The following is a 26430-nucleotide window of genomic DNA, read 5'->3' on the forward strand; positions in this document are numbered from 1 at the left end:
CATTTGTTGGAAGATAATTTTAATACATTCCTTGTGAATGTATTTATTTCATGGCCATTAGTGATGTAGATGATGTATATGGGAACTAAAATTAACTTTAAATTTCCAATTGTTATACGAGATTAACATATTTTCAGAAAGAGTATTCATCAGTATACCTCTCCGGGTTATGGGGACATAATGCTTTTCTGTTCATTGTGATAATGTGCTTTGGCTAAGCATTAGCATTATTCTTGTATCAAATTAAAATAATCCGGTAATCTGAGGGCTAGGTTTAGTTGTTTGTTGTGTGATACCCACATTCAGTTTACATTGTGAACTGTGTCAGTTCTCAAATTATTATATGAAAACAGGGGATTCTGTTGATTTTGTTGTCATTACTAACAGTTTACTGTTAATACTTTAAATGTGAAGTATATTAGTGTAGTCAAATAATTATTTATTTTTGCATAAGTACCAGAAAGTGTTCGAAATGCACTACTCCAGTGTTGGTATGTAATTATTCATTTTTGTATAAGTACCAGGAAGTGTTCAAAATGCACTCTCTGGTATTGGTGTTTTTAAAGTGCTTTTGTTATGCAGAGGTAAAGTGGTAAATCAAGCTCTATAAAGGCAATATCGGTGAACAGAGGTGAGTAGGTAGCTTTGTTCTCCACTCCTTTACCCACAGGAATACAACTCCTTGTATCCATTTGATCAGAATCTGAATGGATCCTCTGATGTGGTGAAGAGAAAAATCCATGTCAGGACTCTAAATTAAACCTGATCCACACCTTGCCAGTTCACTGACTAAGCTATCCCAGCTCATCTTATGAAATCTCATATAACATGATGCTTACTGTAGACTGACTTAGCAGCCTGTTATGTCCTGGCTTCAGTCTTTCAAGAAGAAATGTAGGAAACTTAAAAGTGTGTTGCCCCTTGTTTTTTTTTTTATCATAAGTCTACCAGAGAATATGGTATAACTAGCAGTATTTATTTTCTTGCCTTAAACTTAGGCAGCAGACAAAAACTGTTGTGTTCTGTTTTCATACATACAGTTCATTGCTGAGGTGTACATAGTTTTTAATTTAGAGGGTTTTATGTCCAACAAATTTCAGCTGTGGAAACTCTGAACAGAATATTTTACCTATAATACAGTTACAGGACCACCTCTGTGGTCTAATGGTCAGAGTTCCTGCCTACAGATCCCGAGGTCCCGGGTTCGATTCTCGGCGCTACAAAATTTTCTGAGAAGTAGTGGGTTGGAACAGGCTCCACTCAGCCTCATGAGGATAATTGAGGAGCTCATTCAAGGAAATAGCAGCTCCGGCCTAGAAAACCGAGGTTAACGGCCTTGGGAATCCATTACACTGACCACATGACACCCTCCATCCACAAAAGTTGGCACTAACTTCACCGACAAGCAGCCGTCGCTCAGTCAGTATACATTGCTTGTGGACTACTGGCCACGGAGTTTGTTTTTGTTTGTTTGTTAATGCAGTTACAGCTACATGATAGACAACATCATTCTTCTAATTACTGGAACCCTGCACCACCGACCTATTTCTGAGCTGATTCCCAAGTGCCATCCTTTGGGCAGCTTTGAGCAGATGGAAGCCATTCATGTTGCAGCCACTCCAGCTGAACTGTACAATGCAGTGCTTGTTGACACACCACTGGGTATGTATAAGCACTTGGTGAGATAAACTAAATATCTTATTTGGTTTCACTTATCATGAATACATACCAGGTTCAATTGATTTTGAGTTCTAAATTAAATGGCTGGGTTCAGCAGAGAACCCTGTTTCATGTTCATGGTTTTTATATACAGCAGTCATCTTGAGTTCATTTTGTCTGATTTTTAAAATTGTGGTTAGTAGGAGATCATATCAAAACTTTATTTTTCATGGAATGGGTACAACATAGGGTCTCCTTTTATTTCATTTATATAATGGTCATTGAATTCTCATGTTTTGTTGCATCTTGTTATGTAAATCATTATAGAGAATATTTATTATATTCCTATCAACATAAAACTATTTCCAGCAGGTAGAGTTTGCTGTATTGGGCAAAATGTTTGGCATGTGTATGCCACCTTAACATACATATATAGAATAATGATAGAATAGTTGTAACTAAATACTTAATCATAAGATGGCAGACATATGGTGCTACATGTCATCTAGACAGCAGACTCCACCTGCTGGGAATAGTGTTGTGTTGACAGTGAAACAGTTAATATTATCTACAGTGAATTCTATTCTGCCATTCACCTAAGTCAGCCACAGTAAAGTATACATTGTACAATGTTGTACTTCTGCTATAATCAATGTGTGGCTATAATGGGATGTTACTGTAGTTACCAATTGCTAATGTCTGATTGGAAAATTCTGGAAGACAAAAGCACATGAGGGACTTATGACATGGATGGTAGGATTCTAAATTTGCTTGTAGGGAAGCTAGACTGAACTGGATTGATTGAATGGAACTCCGTGATAAAACCTTTGGGTACTATAACAAGGAACTCTGGAATACCTGAGGAAGACGTGTGTAAAAGTAGGTAGTAATTTAACCATTATAGGTGTTGTAGGTAAAGAAATTGTTACATATTTATTGTTCCAGCTCCTTTCTTTGTTGACTGCATTAGTGAGCAAGATTTGGATGAGATGAACATTGAGATTATCCGAAATACACTGTACAAGGCATATCTGGAAGCTTTTTTCAATTTCTGCAAGGAACTTGGAGGTACCACAGCTGATGTCATGTGTGAGATTCTTGCTGTAAGTTATAAATGGAAACTTTGTTATTTATTCTTTGCATCTTAATTGTTTTTACTGCCCAGTTGAGAACCTAAATAATTAAAGTTTGTAACTTATTTGAATATATTATTGTTTACTACTATTTTTGTCTTTAATTCTTTTCCTTTTGTGGCCAGGATTTTTTTTTTCTGTGATGTAGAAACAGTTAAATTGTACTTTGAGGCATCATCCAATAATTGGTGCAGGGATTTTTTGGATAGAGTCCTTTGAAGGAGTCACAGACAAGCAAGAAAGAACACATCTAAGAAATACACAGTGACAGTAGCAACTCTGATGATTCAGATCATATATTAAATACAAAATATACATATAGAACCACAACAGATGCCATGAATGTCATAGAAATGAGAAAAGGGAGAACATTTAAAGAGCCTAGAGAAATACCACATTTCTTTGATGCGTTATAACAATTTACAAATGAATGATATTCATGGAGACACTCAGAATTCAGTATTTCAAGTTTTACACCAGATAGCAATGCAGACTCAAATACAAAGCTATAAAAATTCCAACATGCGAAACATCTGCAATCTTCATATGTTAGTAGTATGTGGTAGTATGTGTAAAAGTTGGGCCATAAAATCTGCCCTTGCATTGTGACCCTCAATGATCTATTGTGCTTCCCTTTTGGATTTAACCCTTTATTAATCCTACACTTCGAATGAAGTGTAGGACTTTATTTATGGGGCGTCATAAAAGTCACTTGGTCCCATAAGGAACTGGCCCAGGTGACAAAATCTTAAATAAGCTATGGCCTCACAATCACATAGGATATGTGTGGCTGATTTGTCTTCTCATATGCACCTTTCACAGGTTGGGTTGTCTGTCAATCCCACTTTGAAAAGTTGTCCTTTCAGGTGGCAGTGTCCTCCTTTCATCCATTAAGTGCAAACACTACACATAAGTATGAGGGTTGGAACTTTAACTTTTAAGAGCCAAGCGACACCATATGGCGTCATTAAAATAAAGTCAAGGGGACGAATGACGCCATATGTCGTCGCGCAGTCTACGCGTGCGGCCAGCTTTTTAAAATCTAATTTTAAGTTATAAATTCTTTTTCTACTTACATGATTTTTGGTCACCAGCTTTATAAGTTGTCTCTCTTCCCACCTGCGTCGTCTAACGGACTGTTGGCTTCGTGTGGAAGTCTTGGAAACATCCGGAAATCCAGTGTCCGACGTCACACTTCACACACTTTGTCCGGACGGTTCTTCGTTTCCCACACGAAAAGCACACACACCTCAGTTGTGAAGTAGAGGAAGTCGGCCAGTGATGTGGTTTGGCCTCCTATAATCGAGATATCTCCGATAAAACGGCAGGGGTTCGACCCCTGGGCTGTTGATGGCGAGGTGGACCCCTTCCAGCATGTTCCGCACAAGAGCGAGACGAAATTCTCTGTGTGACAACAGGATGTAACTGTTCAGATCCAGGAGACGGAAAAATAGTTTATTTGTCCATTTCCAGGTTCGACGACAGATGCTATAACTGTTTGCCACAGTTTGCCCACAGCTCCACCTGAATAATTATTCACACTCCTCTTGCCACGCTGGTGTGGTGGTCCCCAGGTTGCCGACGAAGATGATGGTTCTTCATCGACTTCAATTTCTGATTCACTTTCTTCCTCGCAACTCTCAGAGTCATCGGTACAACAGTCTGAATTGGTGTCATTTATAAGCTGATTCTCATTTTCAGCGTCTTCCAAATACGAGGCCATGTTGGACAGCTAAACACAACACTAGCCTTGAACGTTCTGACACTGCTCAGCTATATTTCAAAACAGACTACTTCTTGTTTGGCTATACGAGATAAAACAGTCAGTGTTTCTGCGAACGAGTAGACATCGCCCACACTCGTTCATACCGAAAGGAACCTACGAACTGGAGAATGATGAACGAAGCGTAAACATCCGACCTTGTAGCAACACAAGCCATAGTTAGAGCATGATGTCACCAGCAGGCATTCAGACTACAGAAATGTTTTGTGCAGGAACTGTATGCATTTTTGTGCAGAGACGTTCGAAATTGAGGGGAAAAATTTTTTATGGCATCAGTGTAAAAATTTTTAGAGATTTTAAAATTGGTAAATTACAATAACTGATTCCATATTCTTTCTAGATAAAAGCAGCGTTTATTTCGTTCGTTTATCACAAAAATTGTAGAAATCACAGCATTTTGAGGAAGATGATTACAATTTCTATTACTCTACAGTGGCGGGCATTTAAATTAACTCCGTCCCGCTACCACTACTGGAATTTAAATGGGTGTCTCTTAAAGGTTAATAGTGGCAACTATTTATTTCCAGCTGATACAAAATACAGTCAATTCTCGATTATCTGGTGGCGGATTAACTGGTTTGCGGCTTAACCGGGGCTATTGAGGCTTTTTTGAGGCTTATATGTTGTTTAATATTCACTCACTCTTGTTTCACATGGTGAGTTGTAACACTATTTTCGCACTAGTGTGAACCGAGCTCTGCATTCTTTGGTCCCATTATGCTAACACAATGTTCTAGGGTAGGGGGGAAAGAATGCAAGGATTTGTGGAACGTTTCAAGGACAGATACACCACCCCAGTTGGTCTCTTTGTATCGATCTTCAAGTGCGTTAGCAAAATGTCAGGGTGTAAAAGGAAGCGTGTTGTGTTAAGTATTCAGCAGAAACTCGTATGACCGGGCTTCAAAATGTTAAGCAGTGACGAAACCGTAAGTTCAGTGGGGGTGCAGCCAGAAGTGTGGGAAGAAAGTGAGAATGAGGAAGAGGTGGACAGTGCTGGTAGTAAGAAAATATCACATGGTGCTGCTCTTAGTCATTTGGAATCCTTATTAGACTATCTTGAGAGTGAAGAGAACAGTTTATTAAGTGACAAGCTAATATTACGTAGGCTTCGTATGGATATCTATAAAAAGGAAAATGCCGCGAAAAAGCAAACAACAATATTAATTTTTTTTAAGTGTTAAGTGTGAATATTCGTAAAAAGTGTTGGATGTTGTTGAACACTGTGATTGAAATAACTAATTCACACTTCAGTATAATGTAAAAAAAGTATTAAATAGCCCATGAGATGACATAAAAATGAGGTTGAGTAAATTTAAATACTAGTATTATGAAGGTACAGTATTACAGTACTACTTTTAATAACATTTGTCTTAACCGGGTTTTCGATTAATCGTGATTTCCATGCCCACCATTATCCCGGATAATCGAGAGTTGACTGTAGATTCATGTTTCGAAGTTTTACTGTCCTTCACCAGCATTATGTACAACCTGTTGCCAGTGATGTGGAAGTCATAGGATACCTTTAGCAGCGCCTGTTGTGTTGATAGTTCGAAAGGAGCGGTGTATTGCCTGAAGAATCTCTGGAACAGTTCTGAAGCAAATGCCATGAAGTGGTTCCTTTGTCTTAGGAATCAAGTCGAAGTCAGAAGGGCTTAAGTCCAGGGAGTATGGTGGATGGTACAGCACTTCCCAGCCCCATCGATCAAACAAATCAGCCAAAGCTTGCACTGCGTGCAGCTGAGCATTGCCCTGCAAAATGATGGGTTGGTTCTACAGAAAGTGTCGCCGCCACTTTCTCAAAGCTGGTCGCAGGTTATGTTCCAAAAATGAACAGTAATACTGCGCATTGACGGTCTACTGTTGGGGAACAGTATGCGTTAGGCTAACACCATCATAGTCGTACACAAGAATCACCAGAACTTTCACATTGCTGGGGTTCTTATAAACTTTTGATTTTTGTGGTGACCTCTACTGACGCCATTCATTTGATTGGCATTTCATTTGTGGCTCGTACTGGTACGATTTGGCCCATGTCTCATCCAGTATAATGATACGGCGTAAGAGAGCCTCTCCTTTGCACTCATAGCACTCCAGGTGGTTACAAGCAGTGTCGTACCATAGCCATTTCTGCATTTCCATCAAATCATGCAGAACCCATTGTGATGCAATTTTCTCATGACCAGGTGTTCCTTCAGAATGTGAAGCACAGTCGTATGCGCTAATCCTGTCTCTCGGGCCAGCTCATGAATCATATGGTGTCGATCACTCTCCAGTAATGCGGAAAAAGCATACACTTCTTCTTCGCTGACACTAGGACGACCTGGTCGACACTTTTCTGCCACATTTTGTTATCCCTCATTGAAGACTTTTACCCACCTTGCCACTGTTCTGTAAGGCAATACAGATTCCCCGCAAGCCTCTTGAAGACCTTGATGACACTGTCATGCTGTACCGCCTCTGGCACATTCAGTCTTTATCCGACTCTGTTGTTCCTTTTTCGAAAACATCGTGACAGCACTATATTAGACCGCCAGCTAACACAAGGCTCTGTTCTTCTCATCACTGCACATGCGCATGATGTGGGAAGGGAGAGTCAATTTGCTCTGAGGTAAGGTAGGTATGTAACTAACGTGTGGTAAAAGTGACATTATTTGGTTCTGTTGCATGGCGTCTCTACAGCAGTGTTGCCACTATCAAAGTTCCAACCCTCATATAAGTAGATATGTATTACAATATGCGTGCCAGTAGTATAGTAGTACCAAAATGTAACACAGATCATTATACATTTCAGCTAATAAACAGAAGAGAAAAATAGGAACGCAGGTATACCAGAGTTCTGAGTAACAACAAGGCGTACATTTTCATCAGCCTTCAAGTGATTGAAACTTTGATTTTAACTGTTAGTCTTAATTGTTAATTCTTAATTAATGGTTCACTCAACAAGAGGTGGAACACAAGTAGTAATTGTGCTCAAGAGCAATATCAAGTACTCACTTGAAAATGGTTACAGTGTTGACCAAAAAATGTCATGCTAATAGTGCTAATAAGTTAATGTAACGTGTCTTTGAAAACCCACACAGCCATCTGAACATTACATGAAAATTGCAAACATGAGAATGAAACAATAATATTAACTAATCAATGCAACAGGTTGCCCAGATTTAATATTATGGCAGCAGTAAATATTTTCTTTAGTTGTATTTAATTCCTGTATAATTACAGGGTGTTCAATCATCGAGGAAACTGGGATAGCAGCGTGAGTTGGATACAATTTCTCTCACAGATTGCTGCTGTAACTGCCGATAGAATGAGCCATCAGCGCTGATAAATGCGCACACTGTCGCTAGCATAGAGCGAATGGATCGTTTCTCCATGACTGTTCCCTCACATCAGTTTCTGTACATGCACACATTATAAGAATACCATAAAAAGATAACACAAACTTACCTTTCTTTATAACAGGTGCTGAAAGTGACCCCCTTCTGCTTGCAAACATGCCTTGCATCACATAAATAAATTATGCGACACTTTCTGAAGTTGGTCCACGGTAATTGAACTAATTACGCATGTTATTTCACTCTGTTATTTTATACAGGTGAAATTTGATTAATTTTGTGGCTGTGAAAGTAGATCCTAGCAAAACACCGGTTTTCTGTGCTAAGCATCTTAACAATTTTCAAGGAATGATCTGTAGTCATGCCACAATATGCCAAACTTTTTCTTTGGTCAGTACAATCCTCTTTGATTGCTTCTTTATGTCACACACTAAACCTGTGGCCCGCCAGTTTTCACAAGCTTGGATACACAAAACTTTGTGGGAACTGGCGCGTTAGGATATTTACGATGAAGCTTACTGATACAGTTCCTATGTTTTTTTCCTTGGAAATATTTTGACAATAAACACACCGCCTATCAAAATCTCTAGCACAGACTGACTATTACTGCAACTTAACTGCAGTGACAAGATCACGCCACCCAACCGTGCACATTTATCAGCGCTAATGACTCATTCTGCTATCAGCAGTTACAGCAGCAATCTATGAGGTATGGTGGGCTGGGTCAGCGGTGTTGCGAAGTTTCCTCCTTGATTTAATGCAGTGTATTAATACATTCTGGAAAGAAACTGGAACAGATTGTCACAAGGAAACTTTCAACAGATACACTCTCTCATTTCTTTTCTTAAAGTCTATGTCTTTACATCATCTTACTGTTCCAGTTTGAGGCAGATCGAAGAGCCATCATTATCACCATCAACTCATTTGGTACAGAATTGACTAAGGATGATCGAGCCAAACTTTACCCTCGGTGTGGCAAGTTGCATCCTGATGGTTTGGCAGCACTGGCTCGGGCTGATGACTATGAGCAAGTGAAAGCAGTAGCAGAATATTATGCTGTAAGATGGTTTGTTACAAATTAATTTATTGATAGAGAGTAAACATTGTGGTGGAGTAGTTACTATAGGAAATACAAGGAAGCAGCCCATATGGCATGCTCGGCCAACCCAATTAGCCAGCCAGTTTGGACTTTTCTCCCATTTGGATCCCCATTATCAGCAATGAAGTCACCAATTCACATAGAAGATCTGTATGAGTGATTTATGTTTTTATTGATTTCTATTGGGTTCTAAATTAGATAGACGTGATTTGCTCCATTGTTGACGCTAGTTAGACACTATTACTTTTTTTATTACTAGTTCTCCTTTCTATTCCATGCCGTGGGGTCATGGACCTGGTTATTAGTTTGGTTTTGTGACATAAATTTCTACGGCTCTATCTATCCTAGTTCCATGCTTGTATGTGTTGGAACAATTTGTTATGTATATTTTTCTTATTAGCTCTCATGGACTTAGCCTGGTCTAGGTGTTTATATCCTTTGTGTTTTGTGACATCAGTTGTCCAGTGATTGAGGCTAGCTCTTTGTAAGGGACCCAACAGAATAGGTGTTTTCCCTCACCTGAGGACGGAAACAAATCCAGTTTCCGAAGTGTTTTTCTTAGTTATCTTAACCTTTATGAGCCGAAGGACACCGTATGGGGACTTTTAAAATAAAGCCGAGTGGCCGAAAGACACTGTATGGGTATGCGCAGTCGCCGCGTGCACACAGTGTTTTAAAATCTTATTTTGAGATAGAAATTCCTGTTCTACTTACATTATTTTTGGACACCAGCTTTATAAGTAGACTGTCTTCCCTCCTGCATCATCTAACTGAATGTTGCATGGCACTGAATGCATAGTCCGACGTCGCAATTCATGAACTTTGTCCATAATTAACTCTGTTTTCCACGCGAAGTGTGCACACGGAATGTTAGTCTCGTATTAGCAGGAAGTAAGCCAGTGATGGCGAGTGGTGTCCTCTATTCATAACGCTTATAAAACATCGCAATTTCAACTATGCACCATGGCCCCTTTTTGTATTGAAGGAGTCGAAATTCAGAGGCTGCTCGTAAATCACACCATTCAGAATGCGTTACAGTTTATTCTGAAGGGTGGAAGCAAGTGATATGAGGTGATATTCCAAGAACTGCCTCTGTGTGGCTAGTCCAACATACGTGAATAAACAGAGTTTCATAAGGCAATGTAGGATAAGAACTCACCCACACTGGGGTATACAGTAAGCCTAGTGACTGGAGAATGTGCAGACCATAAACATCCTCTCCTATTGCCAGATAAAAGACACAGACAGTGAGTCAGCACCATGCATTTATACTGCAGAAACGTATTGTGCAGAAGCTTTATGAATTTTTGTGGACAGACGCTCAAAACTGGGTAAAACATTTTTGGAATCAATGTAACAATTTTTACAGATTCTAAAATCTGTAAATTACAGTATCTGATTCTATATACTTTCTAGATAAAAGTAGCATTTATTTTGTTCGTTTATCACAAAAATTGTAGAAATCACAGCATTTTGAGTAACATGATTACAGTTTTTATTACTCTACAATGGCGGGCATTTAAATTAACTGCATCCCGCTGCCACTACCAGAATTTAAATGGCCTGTCCTGTAATCGTTAAAAACCAGGAGGATGGATAAAGTCCAAAAACCCAATATCTCCATTGTGGTGGAGCATTGGAGGGAATTTGGGACATTCAGGTAGAAAAGAGGGATGCAGGATTGGAGGCAAAATGTTAGAGGTATGCTTTGTGGTAGCATCAGTATCATATGCTTTTATATAGATGAGAGTGAATCTCCTGATGATAAAGCTTACTCCATTCTTCTTTACCCTCCCATAAGTGTTTGTTTTATGTGTCACTTGCTCTGCTTTGTTGTGTATGTCTCCCTTATTTTTCTATTAAGTTTGTCCTTGCTGTCTCCAGTGGTTTGCTTCATTTTTATGCCTTCAGTCATATTGTTAATGCTGTTGTATTTAATTTCATCAATTGTCCCTGTAGTGTTTATATTTCCAGATATTTATTAACACATTGCGGACCGGTTGTTTAAATATTTAAATCACCCTGGGGACCAGGGTTTTTAAGCATAGCACCCTAACTTGTGCGCTCTTCACTTTAAAAATTAATATAAAATATCCTAATTAATTTTATGAACTAAAATTTTTGGAGAACACTTACCAGAGCTCCTAGAAGTGTCTGCGCGTGTGATATCTCTGGAAACATTCCCCTTTGTGAAGAGGTATCATGCAGAAGTTGCAGATGTATGTAGTCCTACTCTTCTTCTTGTGGACTGCGCACACACGGCACTGCCTAGAAGGGTACTTCTTACAATGTTCACTCTTCACAATTCTCACGAGGGTATGTTTCCGCATATCACCTGAGAGTCGTCCAGGGGGGTCCACACGAGGCCTCCAGCGGGCACCAACAGATGGCCCCGGCTGCACTACATCTGTGTCTGACACAGGTACTGGCGCCACCGTGAGGTCAGTAGCCCAAGCTTTTGCCAAGTTCAACAGAAATGCTTTGTATTTCAAAGTAGAATTTCTGTTCACCTTTTTGAAAACCGAAAATGAATTGAAAAGTGGACGGTTTATAAGCCACAGTGCAACTTCCTTCGTCCATTTTACTGTTTTCCTAGGAAGGGAATAATAGGTCAAGTACTGGTCGGCCCTATCAACTCCCTTCATGAACATATTATACTCGGAAATACAAAGAGGCTTCTTCACTTGCCCGTGGCGTCTCTGAACATGAACCATACTTGAATTGTGAATAGTGGAAACCATATTCACAACGCGAGTATCCCTCCAGGACTGAAGAAGAATGTCCCCCTTCCTCCTGAATGTGGTGTCACCACGTTTCAGGCATTTACATTCCTCTTTCAGATCTGAAGGAAGGCCTGTGTTCACCCTAATTATACCACAAATACGTACTTTCCTTGAAAGTAGGTATTCTGCAGTTGCCACACTGTTGTAATAATTATCTTGATACACGTGATAGTTTTGATCAAGATAGGGACCCAAAACAGAAACAATAGTTTCTTGCAATTTCTTGCCTTCAGCAGAATAAATTTCCTATATAGCCTGAAGTGCTTTCCATGACTACATGAACAAGTAGGCCATACTTTGTGAGTTTCCCAGGATTATACGTTCGAATACGAAGCCTTCCCCTCCAAGGAATCACAGATTCGTCCAAAGACAGTTGTTGCTCTGGCTTATAAACTGTCTGAAATTTCTCAACCAAAGTGTCTAATAAGGGCTGAATTTTGAAAAGCCTGCCCGTTGGTTGTGGTTGCACTTCATTATTATTGAAATGCAAACACCACCATATCTGTTCAAATCTCGTACAACTCATGAGTTTGCCGAAAATGGGAATTTCTAAAAATGGGTCACTTGACCAATAATCCTTCAAAGTATCTCTCTTCGTAAACCCCATTAGAATGATCATAGCCAAAAAATTTTTTAATTTCTGTTGAAGTGACATCCACCCACTTCAACACCTTATAGGTGCGATCGTACGCCTCACGGTGTTCGAGATAGTATCTGTTAGTCTCCTGACATAACAGGTCAAAGAAACTATCTCCAAAAAACAGTGACGCAACTTCAGACACATCCGTTGGGTCCGATGGCATCCGCTTCACCCCTGGATTACCAGTAAACCTACCCAAAGTGGGGGTTTTGTCCACTTTACCCCATGTGGCTGTCCCGGTACTCGCACTTTCATCGGAGCTCTCACTTTCACTGGACACAATATTTTGGGGGGCCCTGTGGCCCCTGTCACTGTCACTTTCACTGAGGCTGGCCTCGCTATCAGAAGACGAAGCAGTTGGCAAATCTGATAGCTCATCGGAGAACAAATCTAATATTTCTTGTTCTCCGAGAGAACGCTTCGCCTGCAACTGCTTTCGTCTCTGATCCATGTTGCACTGCTAACTTCCTGGTTCATACGTGGAAGCTTGGACTCGAACAAAGGCTTTTTTCTTTAGGGTGTGACAGGAAATGAGCGTGATCATGTTACTGGCTAAGCTAGCAAACATTCCCTAGGTCGACTACGCAGTAGTTATGATGCAACGTGGCCACACAGCGAGATATAGTCGGTTGCAACATAACGCCTCAGAAAAGGGCCAGTCGGCCCGCCCGGTCCGCAACGCTTTAGAAACGTAGAGGGCCAATTGGCCCCTCCGGTCCTGAATGTGTTAATATTATGGTGTTGAATTTTTAATGTGGGCACATGTTGATGTTGAGGTGAGAAAAAGAAGGCAGTATTGATGGTTTAATAGTGTGAGCTACTGTAACTGGAAGTCAGATGGGTGGAAAGGGTAGTTCTTTACACTGGGGTGACCAGTTGTATTGGATAGTCCTGAATGGTGAGTGTGTGTTACAATGCAGACCTTAAATAAAGCAAAAATCCTTTTTTGAGAGTTTAGTATTAGATTTAACTGGAAACAGATCTTGAATTTGAAGACAGCTATATATACCCGATATTGGAAAGGTGTTCCGTGGATGTCTCTGTTGCAGTGATGGTGCCCTTCACTACCAGCACTTACATTTCTGTGAATATATTTTTTCCAACATTGTGATGAAACTTGGATTTAGAAGAGTACCTCAATGAGTATATGGTAAATATGAAAATATGGGTCTATACACAGGACTTCACACTTTCTGCACCTATGAGGTCTGGTAGGAAAGTGACCTCTGGTGAGTTGTTAATAAAAGAAGCGTGAAAGAAAACAATTATTATATACGGGGTGTCCAGATGAAAGGTTTACAGAGTAAAAAAAATTATAGCCCAGAAACTAATTGTCATACATGTATCTGGTTTATATCATCCGAAAGGAAAACTCGGAAAGTTCTTTTTTCATGCCCGGCTTATGCACATGCTCCAGCTGGTGACCTTCAGCAAGCTCAGTAATGATGACACCACAGGAATAGGTTCAGTGCATGTTGTGGCTAGCAGAGTTGCAACCTGTTATGGCTGTTCAGCGTCATTTTAGAATACAATATGGATGTCAACCTCCTATATGGAAAAGCATTTGGTTCTGGAACAACAAACTGGGGACTACAGGTAGTCTGTGGCATGTCTCCTGGAAAGACAAGGACCTCTGAAGAAAATGTCAATCGCATTAGAGAGGAATTCTAGCGAAGTCCATGCAAATCAGTTCATGCTGCTAGCTTGCGGTAACAAATTCCACGTTCATCAGTGCACAATCTGCTACACAAAAGGTTCCGCCTAAGAGCACACAAGATCTATATGATTCATGCACTAAAACCAAGAGACCAAGTAGCACGCAACAGCTTCACTGTGGACATGCTAGAAAGAATTTATGCATCACCCAATTTCCTCTGCCAAGTGTTCTTGAATGAGGCGATGTTCCATGTCAGCGGAGTTGTAAACAGGTACGGCTGCAGGATTTGGGGTAGTCAAAATCCACATGTCACATGTGAGTTGGAGAGAGGTGGCACCAAAGTGATTGGGCCAGCTTAATGCACAACAAGTTGATTGGATCATTTTTCTTTATTGGAAAATACTGTGACCGGATGTATGTTTTGCGGTACACTGCTGACGTTATTGTGGCCCCTTGTTGCATGCTTTCCACTTTCAGCACTCTTTTCCTGTCCCAGAAAACAGTTGCAATCAGCTTTCTGGCAGGCAGACAACATTTGTTTAAAATTCTATGGATATTTGGTGAATGCATGTACATCACTGCTTTGACTGCTCTTTGGTTTCATCACCTGTTGCTCGTACGATGTGACTAATAAATTCATCACCATCTTTGTTGCAGTCGCTCTGAGAAAGTTGCCGAAATCATTCTCTGCATTTTGTGCTCATTCATGATCATTTTTTGAAACCATCTTGCAGAAAACTTGTGATAGTGCAGCCAAACTCTGATAATCTTATAGAGAACAGTGTGTGAAATGGGTGGAAATTCATATGAGAGCTCTGAAATTTTGAAGCACCATCTTTCAGAAATATTTTGTTCACCACTTAGAACAAGATTACTCGCTCACTACAGATGGCTGACCACTTTGCTGTTCACTGTGAACATTTGTTTGCCCATCATTGAACATTCTGTGCCACTGTCTTACAGTTCCATCACTCATTACATTTTGGCCCTAAACCACCACACATATTTCACAATGGATTTCTGCAGTGCTCGTGTTTTTGGCATAAAGAAAGCAGATAACGACCAATTTCGCACCTGGCAAATTATCAGTCGCAGAATACATCATAATTCACTCTGTAGAGACAAGAACAATCACTAGGTGACCATTTATATGATGGTTTACAAAGCAATGAGTCATATGACACTGCCTTGCATGTGTGATCTCTAACCTGTTTCTATATTAGTTGCCTAAAATAAACGGAGGTTTCTTTTGGAATATCCCCCGTGCACTTGGTAGTCATTTGCTTTTTCTTGGCTGAGATCCATAGGCATGATTCTGCAGCAGGCAGGTGAGTGATCATTAGCTTGAGCTTTGAGGCACATCATTTGACTGGCTTGTGGTTTTGTCTTCTTGGGATGGATTGAGAGCATGGCTTCTTTGTACTCATTTCCAACAAATTTTGAAACCATGGTCATACAAAATTTTCAGTAGTGTATTTTCACCACAGTATTATAGTACAGTAAGTTGTTTATTTGTGGGTTATTTAGTGATATTATTAATAGCTCAGACTTAGTATCATGTGATATAATTAACCTTTATCCTACGGGCATTTAAATTCCGGTAAAGCCAGCCCTACGGAATATATTTAAATGCCCGCGATTAGAAATCCGTAAAAACTGTAGTCACTTACTAAATTTGCTCCTATTTCTGCAATTTCTGTGATAAACGAACGAAATAAACGCTGTTTTTTTCTCTAAAGAATATAGAATCAGATATTGTAATTTACAGATTGTATAGAACACGTTAAAATTTTTGCACTGACTCCAAAGAAGAATTTTCCCAGTTTCTTGTTTCTGTGCAAGAATTCATACGTTCTGGATACCCCTGAATGCTAGTTGCTGATGACGACACTTGTGCAAGTCACGGTAACACCGGATGTTGAGTCTACGAGTTTATCGTTGGCTACTACTAGAATGTGGACAGTGGACGAATGATATAAAGTCACGTGTTGTATATAGAACTCTACTGAAACAATATGTGTCCTGTTCTTACAGAGTTCAAGGCTAGCATTCTTTATGCATGAGTTGCCGTACCGACACACAGCGTGCATCGTGGCTGGAAGCGTTCAGTCGAGTGTAAAATTTCGAAGTTCGATCGTAACATGTGGTAGTGTCGTTTGGAATATTCTGACATATTTCAGCTCATCAATGACTTCGATTGAGATTGCAGTACCGACTATTCTGAGAGTGACGTTGAAGGTAGCGAATCATAAAGTGATTTCGAATAATACCTATCATATTCGTCGGCAACCTGGGGACCACCACACCAGCGTGGCACGAGGAGTGTGAATAATTATTCAGGTGGAGCTGTGGGCAAACTGTGGCAAACAGTTATAGCATCTGTTGTCGAACCTGGAAATGGACAAATAAGCTATTTTTCCATCTCCTTGATCTGAACAGTTACATCCTGTTGTCACACAGAGAATTTCGTGGATTCACCTGTATCGTCTTCATGCTGTGTGAATGTTCAGAAAATTGTGGGCAGGATCTTTGCTTGTTAACACATTGCGGACCAGCGATTTAAATATTTAAATCACCCTGGGGCCGCCATTATTAAACTTACTATCCTAACTTGTGCACTGTTCACTTTAAAAATTAATATAAAATCTCCTAATTAATTTTATGAACTGAAATTTTTGGAGAACACTTACCAATGCTCATAGAAGTGCTTGAGGGTGTGATATTTCTGGAAACATTCCCCTTTGTGAAGTGGCATTGCACAGAACTTTCAAATGTAGAAATACTACTTTTTTTGTGAACTGTGCAAACACAGCATTGCCTAGAAGGATGCTTCCCCTTGGAATGTTCACTCTTCTAAATTTTCACGAGAGTATTTTCCGCATATCACCCAAGAGTCGCCCTGGGGTGTCCACATGAGGCCTGTGTGGGGTGGGAGTTGATGGGCCCGGTCACACTAAGTCTGTGTCTGACTCTGGTTCTGCCGCCACCATCTGGTCTGTAGCCCAGGCCTTTGCCACATTCATCAGAAATGCTTTGTATTTCAATTTCAAATCAGGGTTTAGATTTTTGTGATTTTTTTTAGATTTTTTTGCTGTCCCCGGAATGGTCCTACCCGCATTTTCATCAGACCTACTGTCACTTTTACTGTCTGTGGCCACAATTCTTTGTTCTCCCCTGTCACTGCCGCTCTCCGAATCACCATTACTACGCGTCTCACAAGCCAGGTCACCTAGCTCATTGGAGAAAAATTTGTCCTTGTCCATACCCCACCACTAACTACTGGCTGGTACCTACAGCTCGAAGAGCAGCAAAGCATTTTCATTTAGAGTGTGTTAAGAAAACAGCAAGGTCAAGTTACTGACAAGCAAACATTCCAGAGTTCTATTACGCCATTGCGTGCAACTTGGGTGGCGCCAAAGCAAGGTATACTGTGTTACAACCTAACGTGTCCTAAAATCATGATATCATGCGACCGGTCCTCAGTGTGGTAAGCGTGTCAGAATAAGTGGCTGGTTGCAAGTATATGAGATTAAGTTAAATGTGAGAAACTGTTTTAACTTTTCAGTTCAAATAATGCTAAGGGCACTGAGAATATTGAATTATTCTTTATTTTCATATCCTTTGATAACAACTTGAAGAAAGAGTAAATGTTTCCATACCCAAATTAATCTGTTTAAACTTCAGTGCCATATTATGACAATTAGAAGTTATGAGACAGACTTCAAGTTACATATTTTGATAATACTCGGATAATGCACATACTCATTATAGTAAGTATTTTTATGACTTTAGAAATTTTTATAATAACGAGGTTCATGCTATAGTCATGACTATGAAACTGAACTCTTTATTTACAGGAATACAGTGCACTGTTTGAAGGAGCTGGAAATAACCCAGGTGAAAAGACATTGGAGGACAAATTTTTTGAACATGAGGTAAGTGCACACCCCTGTGTTAATTACTAGTTTCCTAACCATGAGACAACGCCCTCTCCCAAAGGAAGTTAGGAAAATAAAATTTGGTGTTAGTTTTTCTCAGGGTACGGGGTCTCTGTCCAAAATTTATACACATGTCTGAAATAGACTGGTAGTTAGAGCCACCGTGCAGTCGTTTTTAAAAATGAAAAAAGCCAGTGAGGGCCTATGTTTAAGAGGCTGGAACTTTTATCCAACACAGAGAACTGTGTTCCTCCTCCATGACCTTTAGTCCACAAGTGAACTATACTGACCAAGTGACCACCACTTGTTGGTGAAGTTAGTGCCAACTTTTGCAGATAAAGAGTATCGCATGGTCAGCACAACAGATTCCCATGGCTGTTAACCTTGATTTTCTAGACCAGAAGAAAACTCTGTTAGAAGATACAAATTTTAAACATGTTGGGCTTTCACTGAGGTTGTGAAAAATAAATGTTTGAGTATGTAGACAATAAAAATTTTCTTGTAACAGATGACAGTAAATGAAATATGTTTCAGAACTTAAAACACGACGATCAGATCGCTGGGCATTATTAACCAATGTACATAGTTAAACTATATTCCTGTTTTCAGTGTACTGAAGAAAGTTCATGTGAACTGTACTGCAGCAGCACGCTCACGTCTATATTGTCATCCATGCTGAATTTTACAATATGATATTCATCATGTGATGATAATCACTCATTGTACCAGTGAATGTCATATGCATTAGGAACATACTTTCAGGGACAAAACTGGCTCATTTCTTCTCCACAGCATCAGTTAAACCTGTGTCACTTCTTTAGGTGCCCATGCCTTCTTTATCAGCTGACACCAAATACATATTATTTTTTTTATCACTAGTGGGGTGGGACTAAGTCCCTTGTACTGCGGCCGCTTCTGGCCTATTGTACCAGCCCCAGATTATAGGTGAGGGTGATTGTGGAGCAATTGTTGGAATGAAGATTGGCAGGGGAAACCGAAGTACTCGGAGAAAACCTGCCCCAGCACCACTTTGTCCACCACAAATCCCACTTGACCAGACCCAGGATCGAACCCAGGCCGCCACGGTGGGAAGCCAGCGACTAACTGCTTGAGCTATGGCATGGCCAAATACATACGTAAGTTACAAATGGATATAGAACTTAAGAGTACTGATTTGAAAAATGCTTTTATTTCTCAACATAAATCTCCCTGTACATTAAGACACTTGTCCCATTGTTTCACAAGCCCCTGAAAACCAGCAGCATAAAATTCTTTGGGCTGCTGTTGGAACCAGGCATGTTCACTTAGCATGGCCTACCTCATAATGCATGATAGGTTGCATGCTTCCGTTGAATGGCCTTACAAAGTTTCCTAAGGATGTTACAGTAGGAGTCGGCATTTACGGTTTGTCCTTGAGGCTGGAATGCGGTGAGCAGTATGCCTTCATGATTCCAGAAGACTGAGCATCACTTTCCTGGAAGATGGTGTCACCTTAAACTTTTTTTTTTGGCAGGCGACGCAGGATGTTTCCCCTGCATTGACGCACGATTTGTCTCGGGCTGGTAATGGTGAACCCAAGACTCATCACCTGTGACAATTCGGGCTAGCATATTGTGTCCTTCATTGTGGTAGTGACTGAGATGCTGTAATGCCAGACCCATTCTTTGCATTTTGTGTTGTGGGGTCAGCATGTGCGGCACCCATCATGCACAGACTTTGTGAAAACCTAACCTGTCATGCATTATGAGGTAGGCCATGCCGTGTGAACACACCTGGTTCCGAAAGCAGCCCAAAGAATTTTATGCTGCTGGTTTTCAGGGGCTTGTGAAACGATGGGACAAGTGCCTCAGTGTAGAGGGAGATTATGTTGAGAAATAAAAGCATTTTTCAAATCAGTACTCTTATATCCATTTGTAACTTACTTATTGACTTACCCTCGTATTTCTGAAGTGCCGATGGGCTCAAACGTTTGGTGACCGTGTGCACCAGGAACAGTTCTAGCAAAATGTAGCCCATCTGTCAGTCTTATGTGTGCTTTGATTTCCTTCTGTGTTATGAACAAGGATGTAATTCCTATATTTTCTTGATGCCTTTAATTTAAATCTGTTAAAAATGTAGTTTCTCTCAGTTGCCTGAAGACAGAATGTGCTACAAGTTTTTTTACTGTGCCACAGAGCCTACTACAAGGACTTTGCCACGTGAAGTTGTAAAGAAATTATATTCAGCAGCTACAGTTGTGGGTTTTAGTATTATTGGTGATGAACCTTTGGATTCTATTGCCAGAGAGTTACAAGAATGTTTGCCAGCATGGGAATGAAAAAAATGGTGCTGATATTCTTGTTTATTTTTGTTACCCCTTTGTGAAGCGAATTGGTTAAATGAAACTCAGGAATTGTTGCTAACATTGGCAGTAACATTGGAATGTAAGCATGAACATTAATTGCTTCCAGTTCTTTTAGGTGAGCATACCAGAAAATGTGACCACTGATGTAGACTCAGAGGTATCCATCTCTTTACTCTTTGCTGCATGAATGTATTCATATTTACATTGACATCACGTTTGCGTAGAGCAGAACACAATTTGCTGTGTTGAGCCCCTCACCTGATAAGGTCACAGCCTTCATCTTCTCTCCACAGAGAAAGGTGAAAAGGTTAATGACATTCAGCTAACAATAGCTGTTCATTTGTAAATTCGTTACATAATGCATCCAGCAGAGATAGATGTTAAGTACAGTCTTCATATAACAAGAATGTATCAGATTTGTGGAAAATGCTCATTCTAATGACTACTTACGATATTCATTTCTCAACATATCGTCCTCCACCAACATTGATACAGTTGTCTCATCACTTTACCAGTGCATCTAAACTCGTGGCACAGAAGTCTTTTAACTGTTGTTTCAGCCACTTCGGCACCTCCATTTCAACCTCTTCATCATTGGAATGTTTGCCATCCATTTGAAACCACTTTATGCGACAAACACTTCCCACCATAAATAGGAAACATTTCTTTATTAATATCCTTCACCTTGAGTCCTTTTGCCCACAGAAAACTTGCAACAGAATGCTGCTGTTCAATAGCACACTCCAAAGGCATGGCTGACATTTTGACTATTGAAACCAGCCTCTGAACATATGTGTGCACATCTGCTACCTAGACTGTCACGAAGCTGGAGTGTGCTACCACCTAGTGATAAAAATAAAGTAAAGAAGAGTAAAGCTATCCCTGTAACAGGCCGTGAAGGCCCATAGGGTTGTGAGATGTTGAGGGTCCCACATTATCTAGACAATCGGCTCAAAGATGGCGGTAAAGTTGTCAGCCTGACGCACCAGCCGCGCTTTACTCCCCAGGAAGATTATTTAATTAATTCTTGGTACTCATTTCTCTTAGAGGCTGAGTTGATCCCAGGGCCACCGTGCGGCTGGAAGGATTAGGTCAACTGAAAAAATCCAATGACCTCATCAGGACTTGAACCCACGACCTTCCGGCTTGTAGCATAGTGCCTCAATTGAGGGGCTGACAACCTTACCGCCATCTTTGAGCCGATTGTCTAGATAATGTGGGACCCTCAATGTCTCACAACCCTATGGGCCTTCACGGCCTGGTACAGGGATAGCTTTACTTTACTTTTTACCACCTAGTGATACACAAAAAAACCTATTACATCCATTACAGCTTTTTTACTTCCATTTGTGAACAAGTTACTGACACTCCCTCGTATTTATGTGTATCACACTGTGGCACGAAGGTTGTACAAGGAATGTAGGTATGACAGTACGTTGCCTTGAAGTGGTTATTACAAAGATATGAAAATCACTTCAGCTGGCTGGAGAAGAATGAGTGAGGACATCAGTGTTGGATTGAAAACTCTTGTAGGCATGATTTAATTCACCTTCCCATCTGTATGTTCATGGGTTTAAGTCAGTAGACTTGAATTCATGAAGTTCAGGGTTCAAATCTTTACCAGTTCATTAGGTATATTAATGTTTTGTGTGATTTTTTTTCAGTATTGCCAGACAAATGCTGGAACAGAAATTTTAAGTAATATATCACTACTACCTTTCAGTTTCACATTCCTCACATTTTGATGTTAAATCGCTTAGTGCAATGGTCCAGGTTCAGTCCCAGAGATGGTCACTGAAATGCATTTGTTGATTGCAGGTTCGCCTGAATGTTCATGCTTTCCTGCAGCAATTCCATTTTGGTGTGTTCTACTCATACCTCAAGCTGAAGGAGCAGGAATGTCGTAACATTGTCTGGATCTCAGAGTGTGTCGCTCAGAAGCATAGAGCCAAGATTGACAATTATATTCCCATCTTCTGAGCACATTTTCATTCGAAAGGCCATACCATAAGACCAGTCCATCATGGAAGTGGGCAACTGTATGAAATTTGCTTTAATCATTCCTTTCATCCCCAGCAGCAAATAAGGATAGGATAGATTGAAATGGTTATGAGCTGTGAATGTTACTTGTATGTGACAGTAGGTGTTGTCCAGTAGTGAGTTAACATTCCTTTCAGTATTACTGAAATTTGGTGCATGGGAAAAACATGTAATTTCAGCAGTTGTAAGGTTTTGGGTCTCGCTTCCCCGTTTCTGTTTCACAGTGCAAGCTCTGGGGAAAGTGATACACATTCCATACATCATACAGGCTTCTACACCTCATTTCCCAAAAACTCCAAAAAGTAAATGAAATACAGATATGGGAAGGAGTCCTTAACAGAGTGACGACTTCTAGGTATACCATGTTTCACCCACATTTTCTACATTGTAATCGTTAGTTTCTCTAGATAATATTTGTGACTGTTCCACAGCTGGCAACAGAGCCATTTATTATTTAGCATCCCACTATCTAATCATGTCATCTCCACAATACTTCAATTGAAATGGTATTTTCTGTCCATTATATCATCGTTTGCACAAATGGCACAGTTAACAGCTGGAGAATGCTCCACTTTTACACAAGTACTTTGGCAGACAAGACATGCAGTATACATATAAGATGTGAAGTTCTGAAGTTGGCTCCAAATCATTTTAGTTCTTTATTGCAAAAGTTCTGTAGAATCGATTTTTGAACCCTTTAAGATTGTATAATGAAGTGTAATATGACTTTAGCAGATAGACACCAATTTATGGAGCATTGGTAAAGTATATTGAACACACATTTTATGAAGTCTTATTTAACAATCATTGGCCATGCATACACATTAGTTGTATGTTTTCCAATTCTCTTGCACCTGAGTTAAATCCAGCTGCCAGTCCCACAGTCCCAGGAGATCAAAAATCTTCTGTTCCCAGACAACAAAAGGTTTTTTCATACCCTGTACTTGTTATGAGCTATAATTTCCATAATTTAAAACCTTAGAGTGGTGTTATGATTGGATTTTCTGTACTTGTCAAAATATGTTGCATCATTCCTGCAAAGTCTTTCAGATGAACAGACGTGTCAGTATGAACTTTGTTACAGTGTCACTGTGAAAGTTTCAAATCTTCTATGTCAGTTTTGCATTCTTGATTCCAGACAGCATTCTAAAATCTCCTATGTGAAATACACATTATTCCACTGAAGCAGATTAAAATTATTAACTGTTAAATCTGAACAAAGAAAATGAAGTGGTTAAAAGAAGTGTGTAGTGATACTGTAAATAACTGCAGATGTTAGGAAATAATCTCGAATGATTAACCTATGCTGTTGGAGCCATATGTAAGAAAGCTGTTAGCTGTGAACATGAAAATGCAACAAATGTATCAGCCATCGTATCAAAAATAACAGTGTTTATCTGCCAGTTTGTCCAACAGGAATATTGTGCACGATGTTTGGGCCCTTTAGTAAGAACATGAGCTGGATCCAGAACCTTACCCTTACAAATATGCCATGATCTATAAAAATTAGTCTGTTTAAAAAATAAAATTTATCTGCAGTTTTATTAATTATAACTGTAACATAAATATTTTAGCATATTAACTTTGCATATAACCCAGCAATGTACATTTTCTTCAGAAGTATATATATATATGTAAGTCTGAGTCCATTATGGGACTTCACATGTAAGTTCAGTGTAACAATACTGTATATACTGTATGTAAAAAGAAATAGAGATATAGATTGAACATCTTGTATTGATGTTTGTAGAATGTCTATGATATATCAGTATAATGTCAACAAGGTGAATAAGACATTTTTTATATTGGATGGATTTTACTGTTAACAGATTTTCACATATCACATTTGCAAATTTAGAATTTTGCCAATTTTGGGGTTTCAAAATTTTACAAGGCAACTGTGCCACTTGTTTCAACAAATTCATAAAGGTACATGGTAAGCCCTCTGGGTAAACTCAGTAATTGTAGTTTTGTTGAATTAATTCTTGAAATTTCCTTTTCTGGCAGAATGCAGTAGCATTGTTTCTTGAAATATTTTTCATAAAAGCATTTATTTTTACATACAATTGATTATGGCTAGTATCACCCATGTTCACTTCAGCTAGGTAAAATATTGCCTTTAACTGTGACTCCTCTGCTTTTTACCGTTGCACTCTTCATTTAAATGAAGCCTAATTGAGGTAGTGATAAAATGAAAATTTACTTAATCACAATTTTCCATAACAGTTTGCTCTTTATATTTAAATGCAGTTTTTAAACAAAACCTTTCACAACTACAGCTGAATGCCTGTAACTGTACTAGCCTTGACTTTGGATTCTGGTGACTTTTGTTTGCCAGAGGATGTCGAACAAGTCAGTAGGCAGTTATTCTCAAGACATCTAAGAAATTGAAGGTTGTGGTTATAGTTTTCGATTATATATATACATGTACTCTACATTAAATTAATACACGATGCAGTTTTATAAGAGCCGTCTCTGCATATGGGGCCCCAAGGGGGGAAAAGTATTCCTTTTTCCAAGTTTTTCTGACAAATTTTTTCACTGTTTATCCAATTGTCCCTCACCATTATTTTTTCATAGCTTAACCCTTAGTGCAGTAGTGCTACAAGATAAGATTTGGTCTCAATCACTCAGTGTGGGAACAGTTTAACCTCAGTACATTACACAGTAGAAGATATATGGCCAATTTCAAGAACGGTATTTTTCAGATATTTTGATAAATTTTACAGTTTACCTTGTGCACGTGCCAGGCTATTTGCAGAGTAGAGCTACGAGTACATATGAAGTACAAAAAATATTCTCATCTTTAATTCAAATGGGTCTCTACTAGATGTAGATTAATTTTACATAAAAATAAGTATAACATCCCTCGTGTATATAACAGTCTGTATACACCAACACAATAATGTGCCTTAATTCAGTTGGGAGGCATTGCTACTAAATTGTACAAAAATTTGTTATAATATATTCTATTTACGAGGGTCATACTGAAAGTCATGAGCAACAATTTTTTGTAAAGTAACATGCTTTATTATTGACAAACCAAATACACCACCTCAATCTACAGACCTTTCTTTATTTTTCCACATAATTGCCACTTCTTTGTACACATTTCTCCCAGCGTTCTGGGAGTTTGAAAATTCCCCTTCTGTAAAATTCCGTTCCAGGCATCCGAAGACACTGACGCACTGCTTTCTGAATTGTCTACCTTATCTCAAAACGTCCACGCAGCTGATCCTTCACAAATCCAAAAAGATGGTAGTCAGAGGGTGCCAGATCAGGGCCATAGGAGGAGTGTGGAAGAACTTCCCACCTCATCTTTGCAGTTGCTTCCAATGTGAGGCAAGCGTTGTCATGCAAGATGACCATGTTTCGTCCCGGACGTTTATTGTGCAATGCACGACAGCTTGTGCAGTGTCTGGACATAACGAGTAGCATTGATGGTTTGCCCAGGTTCCAGGAATTTAGCCAGAATAAACCCCTCTGCATCCCAGAAGACTGTGCCCATCACCTTCGCAGCTGATGGCACTGTCTTTGCCTTCTTTTTTGATGGAGAATGCAAATGGTGTCATTCCATACTCTGCCGTTTCGTTTCAGGCTCAAGATGGTGAAACCAGCTTTCGTCACCTGTCACAATACAGAGCAAAAAAGCACTGCCTTCATGTCGATATCTCTGCAGAAGTTCTGAGATGATGGCTTTTCGCTGACCTTTGTGGTCTTCGGTCAATAACCGCAGGACCCAACAAGCACAAACTTTCCTATAGCCCAAGCTTTCAATCATCTCCTGTACTGCACTGTGCCCTATTCCAAGTTTTTGGGCTATTGTGTCCATAGTCACACGCCTGTCATCTTGAATGATCTCATCCACTCTTTCCTTGTTGCGTTCAGTTGAGGCTGTTCAAGGATGACCGCTCCAAGGCTCATCTTTGATGCTGGTGTTTCCCATCTTTGAACACTGCTCGCACCCTTGCACACACTTCCATAAGCACACTGAAGTCTCTAGTGAATTTCTGCAGCAG

The 26430-nt window shown here is 39.7% G+C and overlaps 1 protein-coding gene across 1 annotated transcript in view; it reads left to right on the forward strand.

The window, feature by feature from the left end:
* LOC111869879 (V-type proton ATPase subunit d) overlaps positions 1-24877 on the forward strand; it is a 32277-nt gene extending 7400 nt beyond the window's left edge. Inside the window, exons 3-7 of the mRNA XM_023861726.2 lie at positions 1484-1662; positions 2605-2762; positions 8792-8968; positions 17947-18024; positions 22190-24877. Of these exons, the coding sequence (XP_023717494.1) occupies positions 1484-1662; positions 2605-2762; positions 8792-8968; positions 17947-18024; positions 22190-22351 (754 nt within the window). The 3' untranslated portion in view covers positions 22352-24877. The remainder of the gene's footprint in view (positions 1-1483; positions 1663-2604; positions 2763-8791; positions 8969-17946; positions 18025-22189) is intronic.
* Positions 24878-26430: the final 1553 nt, after the last annotated feature.

Source organism: Cryptotermes secundus, unplaced genomic scaffold (genome assembly GCF_002891405.2).
Source record: "Cryptotermes secundus unplaced genomic scaffold, Csec_1.0 scaffold488, whole genome shotgun sequence".
NCBI classification, from domain to species: Eukaryota; Metazoa; Arthropoda; class Insecta; order Blattodea; family Kalotermitidae; genus Cryptotermes; species Cryptotermes secundus.